At 35.5% G+C, this 12,146-nt stretch overlaps 1 protein-coding gene across 2 annotated transcripts; it reads left to right on the forward strand.

The window, feature by feature from the left end:
• Window positions 1-2,153: 2,153 nt before the first annotated feature.
• On the forward strand, window positions 2,154-11,667 carry LOC138706727 (putative gamma-glutamylcyclotransferase CG2811). 2 transcript variants are annotated; one of them, XM_069836356.1, is made up of 3 exons: window positions 2,154-2,615; window positions 2,701-2,936; window positions 11,271-11,667. In XM_069836356.1, the coding sequence occupies exons 1-3, from the start codon at window positions 2,427-2,429 to the stop codon at window positions 11,299-11,301; spliced, it is 456 nt and encodes a 151-aa protein (XP_069692457.1). In that variant the 5' UTR covers window positions 2,154-2,426; the 3' UTR covers window positions 11,302-11,667. The 2 variants fall into 2 exon arrangements, with proteins under 2 accessions (XP_069692457.1, XP_069692456.1); XM_069836355.1 differs by lacking the exon at window positions 11,271-11,667 and having other exon boundaries at window positions 2,155-2,615; window positions 2,701-3,144.
• Window positions 11,668-12,146: the final 479 nt, after the last annotated feature.

A 12,146-nucleotide genomic window follows, 5' to 3' on the forward strand; every position in this document is an offset into this window, starting at 1 on the left:
TTGCAAGTAATTTCTTGCATTTTACCCACAATGTAGATTATCCAGGATACATCTTAGTGTGGAATGGAATTGATTCCATTGTGACTCCATTTTGCTTTGGTCTCCCTTGAAAACCTTGTACATCCTGCAAACAAATGGATGAGCCTCATCAAACAGCGTTATTTATTTATCACTGATTAACGTTAGAACTGCTTTTACTGTGTTAATATTATAAAAATTACCACGCTGACTAGTTTCGACGTGGTGTCCACCATTGTCTGAAGCCTATTTATTTATTCCAGTAGCTGATACATGACTTTTTTTGTGGGATTCTTTAATAACAATCGCATTTTATTACACAAATGCATCTTCCAACCGAAGTGCTCTATCCCTGATGCCATGATATATGCACCGCGGAAGTTAAGAGATCTAGGAGTTTTCAGAGCTCAGTGGGAAGCATTTCTTCAGCACATAAATGTATGTCTGCTGCTTCTGGATGAAAAGAATCCTTATATTGCTGTTACCCGAAACCTTCAAGACGAAATTGATCTGAGTATTAGTCGCTTACCCCTTCAGCCAGACCAAGTTACTGATTTTCGTCCAAAATGTTTGAGAAGAACACTTCGTGAGGACTCCTTTAAGAAATGGAGTGAACTTCCTGGAAAAGGGAAAGGTGTCACATTTTATTCCCACTGGAAGGGAATGCATGAATTTCCAACAAGAAGGGTCTCTCCTGCAGCCAATGGACTGAAGCGATCAAAATGAGCTGCAACGTTATTCCAGTAAGAACTCTCCCAGGCAGAAGCCTTGGTACTACCCATTGCAGAAGATTCGATGAGCAAGAAACCTTAGCCCATGTACTGGGTTTTTGCCGGAAGGGAAAATTACTGAGAATTGACCGTCATAATAAAATTCACTCCATGATTGCCAATGAACTTCGCCGGACTGATAAGTATGAGGTGTACGAGGAAATTGGATGCCTTTCTGCTGACAGTTCAACTCGAAGAGCAGATATCATTATTATAGACAGGAAAAAAAATTGTGGACTCATTCTCGATCCCACAGTCCAATTTGACGAGGAACAACCTAGAGAAGTCTGCAAAGAAAAACGGCAATTTATCTGCCATGCTGCAGCGATTTGGGGACCAAATATAACATCAAGACATGGGACGTTATAGGAATTATGATTGGGGCTAGAGGCACAATCCCACGGGAGTCCATAGAAGTCTTCCGAAAATTGAAAGTTCCTGACAACACCCTGGACATGATATCCTCCACTGCACTGAAGTCATCGATTAGCATAATTAATCATCATTTATATTCTTTATAAAATGTAATTTGTCTTGTAGCCCTAAATTGTTTGTTACATATCCAATAAATTTTTCAATGATAGTCTACCTAACTAGGGTTTCTATTAAAGAAAAAATTAAATAAATATAAATATTCATTTAGAATTGATTAGGAGGCCGATTATTAAACCCTGGTTGGGACGGCTATCAAATATCATTTCTAAGTTTTCTTTCATACTGTTAATGCTTTTGTTTTGTTTACCGAGATTTTCATGTTATATTTGCTTGGTATTTATTTAAATTTGTGGAATAATATTGCAGTATTATAGTTGATTAAATTTAAATTACCATTATACAGTTACATTATATATGTATTACTGCTGTTATCACTATTCCCTACTCTATATGAGTGGATGAAATAAATAAATGAGTGTGAATACAGTCGATACCGTGCTAACAATACATCCTTTGAGCTAAGGATTGCGCCTCTAAGCGTTATTTTTACTGGATTATTTAATAACAATCGCCTTATTATTATACTACTATAATATATCCTTCAGTCCACACCTGTGAAGTAACGGTTAGCGCGTCTGGCCAAGAAACCAGGTGGCCCGGATTCGATTCTCGGTCGAGACAAGTTACCTGGTAGAGGTTTGTTCCGGGGTTTTCCCTCAACCCAATATGAGAAAATGCTGGGTAACTTTCTGTGCTGGATCCCTAACTCATTTCACTGGCATCACGTCCATCTCATTCAGACGCCAAATAACCGAAGATGTTGATAAAGCGTCGTAAAATTACCTACTAAAATAATGAAAAAAAAACCTCTTCCAAGCAAAGAGATTATTTTCAATAGACCGCGGAATTGCCGTCTTGAGTCTTCAGAAATTACGTCATCTCTACGCCGTTCGCCGATCCATGTCGTAAGAAATGTCATTTTTTTGGATGCAACAGAAGATATTATGTTATATAACTTTTCTTCGTACTTTTAGTATGGTTTTTGTTTTGCAGTATAACAACACATGATATTTGCACTATAAACAGTTGTTATGTAATCTTATCTGCTAATTTAATGATATTATTCATTAAATGCTCGTTATCGCGCAGTTTTATAGGTTAGGTGAAAGTACATGAGAGTATATCGTGATATACCGGTAAGTCATGTCTTTTCATAAGGTATTCGTATATGGCACCCTAAAACGAGGAGAGCCAAATCATTACTGGATTATGGACAAAAGTAAAGGATTATCCAAATTTGTTGGAGTTGCAAAAACAGTAGAAAAGTACCCTTTGATCATTGGTACGAAATATAATATACCATTTCTCTTAGATGCACCAGGACGAGGACACGTAAGTTCGTTTCTTCCCTTAAATTAATATAGGATTTATTAACGTTTTTTATATTTTATACCGTTCAGTAAATTTGATATTTCAGAATGTTGTCGGGGAATTGTACCAAGTAGATGAGACCATGCTGCAGCATTTAGACATTCTGGAAGACCATCCATCTTTCTACGTAAGAGAAATTGGAAAAGTAAAATTGACTGCTGATGACACCGTAGAGGATTGCTGGATTTACTTGATTAAGAAATTCAAGCCAGAAATGTTGGCGCAAGAGCATTTCGAAGACTACAGTTCTACCGGTGCACATGGACTCGCGTATAGAGAGAGGTACTTGCGTGATAAATCCTATGACATCAAACAGGATGTGTTCCCTTCAGCGTAGATCCAATTTGGTTTAGTACCGGTATACGTATTGTGTAATGATCATAATTGGAAGGAAATAAGTATGTCTACTTAAATTGAAAATTTTTTTGTTTGAAATGGTTTGTGGGATTCTCTGCAGTGTTAAAAAATAAATTAACTGTGTCATAAGTTATCATTTCTCATTCATTCACACTTGTATATTAAATGTAGGCCTACTAGCCTATAACTTATGGATGATCCATAATTATGTTCCCCTTTTAGTCCGGTTCCAGACAATTGGCCACAGAAAATTGGTAATAGGGACAATTCGCCACAGATAGACAATTTGCCACACTGTCCATTGTCCAAAAATGGGACGTAACAATTTATTTAAATGTGAATTAGTGGCAAATATGATAAATTTCACATTGTTCTCCGATTCAAAATACTAAAACCAGCTTTCTCCTTGTACAGTCTTAGTGTATCTGTCGGCTATAACGTTCAGTTCGTCAATATTCCTTGGTTCAGGTGGTTGGTGCAGCTTCCTGGCACGGCGCACAGGTTTTTTAATAGATGGTTTCTTCGGTAGATTCACATTGACTTCACTTGCAATATGCTGTAACTCATTTTGAATAATGACAGACGTTGGTTCTCGGGAAGTCCCCGCCCTTGCCTTCATGTTCTCTACACATTCTTTTGCCTTAATCCTTCCCCAGTCTGCAGAATGATTCTTGTGTTCGGATGGTTCTTTGACGACACTGCTTCCATCTTCTGATAACGTGACTGTTGCATTACACCCGCCACGCGTGTCACAGCGCCAAACAACTCCATTCTTATTTTCTCTAAGTCTCGTGTGCATGTAGCCAAAATATATTAATTTGTCAGAGCCTCTTTCTGATTTTGTGAAGCGAATTTCTTCCGCCATAGTTCCTAATTAGTTTACAGCTTCTGAATTTGTCTTGTGTTACCATAGAAATATATTATAAATTGTTGCGAATTTGAGTATTGCCTTGAATTTTAATGTGTGGCTAATTGTTTTTGATACGAATTTCTATTATGTGGCGAGTTGCCTCTGTGGCCAGTTGTCCCCAACCCCTTTTAGTCCACTGCTGTGGAGTAACAGTTAGCACATCTGACTGAAATGAGCAAATCCGGGTTCACATTCTGGTTAGATTAGATTAGATTAGATTAGATTAGATTAGATCTTTATTAGCCGAATAGAATTACAAGCATTCATGGCGTCGTCAGTACACAAGAAAAATGACATAAAATACAATATAATACAAAAATAGACTTAATTCTAAATAAATTTAACAGTTTAATATTATAGGACAAGCCTAATTTTCAGTCTCCACTGTTCTATCTAGTATCTTCTCTTTTTGCTTTTCCCTGTCTTTTCTTCAACTCTGAGTTACCTGAAACATAAATGGTCAAGGGCAGTATCAAGAAACGTTAAATTCTAAAATTTTAAATTTAGATATTCATTTGTGCAAAATGGCATATGTGTCAATAAAATGTTCTTTACCTCTTTTTTTTAATTTTCTTATGTTAAGTTCTTTGATTTTCTGTGGAAGTTTATTATATAAATTGCTGCCTCTATGTGATATGCTGTTAAGACTTCTGGTAAGCCTGTGGTAATTCAGATGTATGTTTTGGGATGTTCTGGTGTTATACTCATGATATGTTGAATTTGTTTTAAAGGAATCTATGTTTTGATGAATAAAGCACACTGTTTCTAAAATATATATGCAGGGTACAGGTAAGATTTTTAGTTCTCTGAAAATTTTTATACTTTCAGTCCGAATAGGAACTTTTTTAATGATTTTGAGTATTCTTTTCTGCAATTTGAGGACTTGTGTCACTTTTGGTGAAGATCCCCAGGTAATAATGCCATATGATAGTACTGAATGAACATATCCAAAATAGACTGATATTAAAAGTTCCATGGGTGATATCTTCGCAAGGACTCGAAAAGCATAACATAAGCGACTCAGCTTCTCAGTCAGATGTTGTATATGCTTTTCCCATGTTAGACTGGAATCTATCCATATACCTAAAAATTTAGAGCATTCTACTTCCTTAATTATGGTATTACTAAGAACTATGTGAATCTGGTCAGTTGGATATTGATTGAAAGATACATAGACAGTTTTATTTACATTTAATTTAAGCTTATTATTTGCTAGCCACTTGTCTAGTTTCGTTGATGTTGCATTAATTTTCATTTGCAAGTTCTCTTCCTTATTATCACTCAGTATTATGTTTGTGTCATCTGCAAATAAGACAGTTTTCCCTTCAGTTATATTTAACGGGAGATCATTTATGTATAGGAGAAATAATATTGGACCAAGAATTGAGCCTTGAGGGACACCATGGGGCATAGGAACGGATTTTGATTTTACTGAGCCAGTTTGTACAACCTGTTCCCTATTGCTTAAGTACGAGATGAACCAGTTCCCTGATAATCCCCTTATGCCAAATTGTTGTAGTTTCCAGATTAGAATTTAATGATTAACCATGTCAAATGCTTTGCTAAGGTCCAGGAAAAGTCCAACGGTTTGTTCTTTATTGTTTTTAGCATTGAGGATTGATTCGATAAACGATATTACAGCATTATTGATTCATTTACCTTTTCTAAAACCAAACTGAGAATTTGACAGTATATTATTATATTCTAGGAATGAGACTAATCTGTTGTACATAACCTTTTCAAGGACTTTCGAGAACCCAGATAATAGGGATATAGGCCTATAGTTCTCAATATTTTGTTTAACTCCCTTCTTAAAAATTGGGCAAACTTTTGCTACTTTAAAGATCTCTGGAAATTTACCAGTGACGAAGAATAAATTACAGATGTCTGTCATTGGCAGAGCTAGAAGATGATTACAAGCTTTTATTACTGCATCTGGGATTTCGTCAATTCCAGATGCCAGGCTACATTTTAGGTTTCCCATTATTTTGTGAATTTCTTCTGTGGTTACTGGTTTTTAAAAAATTGTACTTTTATTCCCTGTATGTTGAAAGGTTGGCTGTGGATTCCTTGTTGGTGCAGGTTCTAAGGTTTGCGTAACATTTGCAAAGTAGTTATTAAACACTTCAGCTAATTTATGTGGACTCTTAATTAAGCTACCATTGTTTAATAATTCAATATTGACTTTTGCTGTGTCTGATTTTTTCCCGGTTTCCCTTTTTACCACATCCCAAATTGCTTTACTTTTATTTTCTGCTCTCAAAATGAAGTCCTGATTGTAATTTAATTTTGCATTATGGATTACTTTTTTTAGGATGTTACAATATGTTTTATAATATAGTTTGAGATTTAAATCATTTGTATATTGACATATATTGTGCAATTGTCTTTTCCTTTTACAAGAAATTATGATTCCTTTCGTTATCCAATTTTTTTATTTATTCATTTTGTTTGAAAGAATAATTTTTTTAATTGGAAATGCGATGTTGAAATAATGTGTTACAGTGTTAATGAATTCCACTGATTTTTCATTTACATCTGTTTTGTTAAACACATCAGACCAGTCTTCTTTTAGGAGCATAGATTTAAAGTATTCTATATTTGACTCATTAAATGATCTTTTATAGCTGACGGACTTATTACTAGCTTTAGGTTCAGCATTTACTTGTAATTTTATATGTAAAAATGTAGCATTATGGCCTGAAATTCCCATTTTTATATTTTCTGCTGAGAATGGGTAGAAATCATTATCAATAACTATTTGATCCAGGCATGTCTGTGATGTAGGAGTTATACATGTGGGGGAATCTATAGTTTCTATTAAGTTAAATGAATGAATCAGTGATCTGAAATCAGAAGCTGCACTATTGTTTTCTGAAAAATCTATATTGAAATCGCTACATAAAATTAATGGTTTATTGTTGTTTTTTAACGAGTGCAATAGGATTTCAAGATTCTCAAGAAATGTTTTCAAAGATCCACTTGGTGATCTATAAATGGAGGCTACTGTGAAACAATAATTTGAGTTGGGATAAGTTACGTGGTTGGGGTTTTTGTCGGGGTTTTTCCTCAACCAATTGAAGCAGAATTACCGGGTAACTTTCGACGTTGAACCTCAGACTCATTTTGCCATCATTAATTCACATAGGCCTATCATCATCATCTGTACCATACCTCGGTTTAAGTTCACAGTGCTGTGTGCTGTACTTGTACAAGAGCACGGCCATTCAGCTACAAGTATCATTACAGAATAGGAGTGGTAAGCACAATAAGCAGTGTAATACAAGGAATTGCCTTGCATATGCCACTCCACACTTGTTGAAATCATGAACAGCCAACTTTAAGTAGGTCTACTCAGGGGCATATTTACAAGGACCAACCTGGGCTATGACCCCAGACTGTAGATTTTAGTGGATGTTAAAAATTAGACTGTGCTATATATATAAAAAAGAATGGCTTTTAAATTTTGGTGGATATCTAATTGGTGGATGTTAAAAATTAGACTGTGCTATATATATAAAAAAGAATGGCTTTTAAATTTTGGTGGATATCTAATTGGTGGATGTTAAAAATTAGACTGTGCTATATATAAAAAAAGAATGGCTTTTAAATTTCTTATATAAATATATACACCTATACTTGTTTTTTTGAAAGATGGGACATGACAGGAGCGTTGCGATCGGAAGAATAACTGAATGTCACATAGCGTGGTAGGCCTGTTGCTATGGTAACAACAGTTGAGTTGCCAAACTTACCTTTCCCACGTGGCGAGTGCTTAATAACTTTCTTTGTGACATTTATTGTGCACACAGTGTTAGCATTGGTACGTTTCGTTTTTGATTCTCTGTCGATTTTTGTATTGTTTTCTTACCTTCTCGTCAATTGTGAATGAATGTTTTAACGTCAGCCATCTTAACATCAATTGCTAGCTTCCATCAGCTGGCAGCGTGGTAGTCCATATTGGCAACATAGCACTGTAGTTCCAAGCTTGGCCGCTTAACTGTCATGTCCCATCTTTCAAAAAGACAAGTATATATACTGGCAGAATTATATATTAATCTATTTTAGAGTTCATGAAGGTTGGTTGTGATTATAACAATTCTCGATTGTAAGTGGGTTAGATACAGTTCTATTTACTACTAGCCATACCTGTGTGCTTTGCTGCACTTGTTATATGTTATTGACTTAAATCTATGTTTTCAAATACAGCTTTGTTATTACTTAGTGAATAATTAGCTTATTATAAGTTGTAAGTCGTTTGCTTCTGAATCATTTTCAAAGTTGTATTTATTGCATACTAATTTTCATAGAAATGTGTTCAGTCATTATCCAGTGAAAAGGTAGCAAACATACAGACAAACAGACAGACAGGCATACATAACACATACATACATACTTACCACTGCCACCGGGTAGGCCTATTTACCCATTGGCAGTGTGAATAAATACATACATACATACATACATACATACATACATACATACTTATGGCTTTTAAGGAACCCAGAGGTTCATTGCCTCCGTCACATAAGCCCGCCAGCGGTCCCTATCCTGTGCAAGATCAATCCAGTCTCTATCATCATACCCCACCTCCCTCAAATCCATTTTAATGTTATCTTTCAATCTACGTCTCGGTCTCCCTAAAGGTCTTTTTCCCTCCGGTCTTCCAACTAACACTCTATATGCATTTCTGGATTCGCCCATACGTGCTATATGCCCTGCCCAACTCAAACGTCTGGATTTAATGTTCCTAATTATGTCAGGGGAAGAATACAATGAGTGCAGTTCTGTGTTGTGTAACTTTCTCCATTCTCCTGTACCTTCAACCCTCTTAGCCCCAAATATTTTCCGAAACACCTTATTCTCAAACACCCTTAATCTCTGTTTTGCTCTCAAAGTGAGAGTCCAAGTTTCACAACCATACAGAACAACCGGTAACATAACTGTTTTATAAATTCTAACTTTCAAGTTTTTTGAGAGCAGACTGGATGACAAAAGCTTCTCAACCGAATAATAACAGGCATTTCCCATATTTATTCTGCGTTTAATTTCCTCTCGAGTATTATTTATATTTGTTACTGTTGCTCCAAGATATTTGAATATTTTTACCTGTTCAAAGATTTCCAATTTTTATATTTCCATTTCGTACAATATTCTGGTCAAGAAACATAATCATATACTTTGTCTTTTTGAGATTTACTTCCAAACCTATCTCTTCACTTGCTTCAAGTAAAATTCCCGTATTTTCCCTAATTGTTTGTGGATTTTCTCCTAACATATTCACGTCATCTGCATAGACAAGCAGCTGATGTAACCTGTTCAATTCCAAGCCCTCTCTGTTATCCTGGACTTTCCTAATGGCATATTCTACAGCAAAGTTAAAAAGTAAAGGTGATAGTGCATCTCCCTGCTTTAGCCCACAGTGAATTGGAAACGCATCTGACAGAAACTGACCTATACGAACTCTGCTGTACGTTTCACTGAGACTCATTCTAATTAATCGAACTAGTTTCTTGGGAATAACACCGTTAGTAAAACTATTTCCTTAAAGAAAGGAAGCTGAAAGGCATCTTTTGTAATTTGTCAGCAATAAAGGAAATACGAAAAACTATTTGTAGAACCAAAACTGTGCTTCGAACTGAACAGGAGCACTGGCATGCAAATTACATTTGTAAGCAAGGGTTACCATTTATCTAGGATTTTCTGAGACTGTATTGGAATCAAGAGCTGCGTCCTGGTGTCCCAAAAATAATTCTCAGGATGCATAAATGCTCCAGTTTTCAGCAAACAAATAAAATAAAAATTAGCATTCCATTTTTTTACACGATTTTATTCTCTTCAATTTATGAGTCTGCCTGCTCAAAAGGGTTAAAAATAATTATAATTGGGTGATGCTTACAACATTCGAATGAAGTTCGTGATTCAACTAGGTTCATACTCAATGAAGCATCTGTTTCATTGATATGTCAGGGACAAATCGTTTTGTTCAAGTATGAGTCTGATTACTATTGTTGGTATTACTCCCTGTTTTCATTTGAAATTCGTTTTATTAACAATATTGCCTTCTGCTAAATTCCTTGGAAATTTTAGAACCTTGTCCACAACAATGCCAAGAATAAAATTATATTTTTTATTTTATATTACCAAAGAACAATAAATACAGAAAATACTTAGGCCTAAAGACAAAAATTACTTCAACAAATCCTTTATTCAAGAAACTACTCCTAACACGGACCCAGGATGAAGGAAACGGAGCTGAAACATCTCAGTAATGTGAGTTTTTGTTTATTTATAACAATATAGCCAACATCAAACCTTTATTGGTTAAGTACTACAGTGAAACCTCTTACAGACACCCCCACGATAGGGACACTCCTCATATACGGACAGATTTTTATGTCCCAACTGAAATTATATAGAAATAATGATAAATTTAACTCTCGTTTACGGACACTCTCAGAAACGGACAAGGACGGCTGTTTCACAGTCCTAAAGCTTGCTTTACCTTCTGACTGTGGACAGGCCTTGAATTTCAAGACCTAATGTGTTACAAAAATGAAAAATTTAGTTTTGAAACTGTACAGAAATTCCTTAACATGAAAGAAGACAATAAGGATCTCGTAGGCTACCACTAGCCCAGCTGGCTACCCTTGTTAGCTGGAAGTGAGTGGATAAACAAAATAAAATTTAACCTCTCTGATGGGTCCAAGGTTTCCGCGATCGTGAAATTGTATTCAACACATGATAGGGTTAGTAGGATTATTCTCTTCACTTCAATCAGTTGTTCTGTTTCGAGAGACATGGCACCTGAACGTAAAGGTTAAGTTGAAAACTGTAAATTACAGTACTGCATAACTGTAAACTTAGAATAAAATTGCATGGCACAGTACTGTACTTTCCTTTTTCGGTCTTATCTACTGTCGTTCAAAGTTGCAAAGAATTTACTATAGTACAGTGTACTGTATTTAGAATTAAACTACAGTAATACATTTCATTTAAAGCGTGAAGGGATACATAATGCATATTATAAAATCACTGTTAGATTGGGGATCTTCCCTCGCAATAAACGACACCTCCCAGATGCGGAAAGATTGTTACGTCCTTTCGACGTCCGTAAATGAGAGGTTTCACTGTCCTTTGATATAAATATATATATATTTTTTAAGTTTTAGGTAATTTTATATTTACTACACCATCTAATACAAGGAAGTTAATGTATTTTTTGCCCCTTTTTCATTTTGAATAGCGTAAGATGATAGTAAAGTGTCCCGGATTTTCACTTTTAAATATGGCAACCCTGGTGTAAGAAATGAAAATGACTGGTGCTGAATTGTATGCTTTATTTGCAGTGACAATGAAGCAACAATAGATGATCTATGAGAAGGGAGATCCAATCACCTCCTGCTCGAAGTGCCTTGAAATGTGACATTTTCATTTCTGGCATATCATTCCACTACATTCGGATATTCAAAGTTCCTGGAACGACGTTTTTCTCTTCGATTATAGGTGTATATATATTGTGATGTTGAAAGTAGTATGTTTTAAACTTTTGAGACTACGAATTTTTAACATTCCTTATTAATAAAAGACAATACTTCACGAACTGTGTTTCTTCAACGGAATTTTTTTTTCTTTATATAATAATCCTGGATGTACGTATATATACAGTATTTCGTAATGTTTACATGACTTGCGATGACTCTTTATTTGAAGACAATTGATAATAAAATGATTTGATTCAACGTTTTCTTCTGTTTCCTGTCTCTTTTTGTAACTCCTACAGTGAGCCAAATATCTTATAGTCTCTTCTTCAGCAAGAGCCCCTCGGAAACTGGTTATGAATGGAAAACATTTGAAAGTGTCTTCTGTTTCACTTATCTAGGTACCGTAATTTAATTAAAACAAGATGGTTGATGACTGCCTCCGTGGTCTGTTAGTCAGCATGCTGGCTTCCAGATCAGGAGGTCCTAGGTTCGATTCCCAGGTTTGGCTCACGGTGAATTTTTCTTGAAGAAGAGGAATTCCCTGGGTGTCTAGAGTCTGGAAATTTGTATGATTATGAGTGTGCTGGGTTAATATTAATTAACCAATCATCAAAATATAAAAATACATCAGGACTGTCGCTGTTCAGTAACCTGAACACACGTTTCAGCGTCACATTGTTGACAAGGAACTCCATCTGTTAGCACAACCATAAAGCATCTAATAGATGCTATAGAGTTATC

The sequence above is a fragment of the Periplaneta americana genome, chromosome 9 (assembly GCF_040183065.1).
Source record: "Periplaneta americana isolate PAMFEO1 chromosome 9, P.americana_PAMFEO1_priV1, whole genome shotgun sequence".
NCBI lineage: Eukaryota > Metazoa > Arthropoda > Insecta > Blattodea > Blattidae > Periplaneta > Periplaneta americana.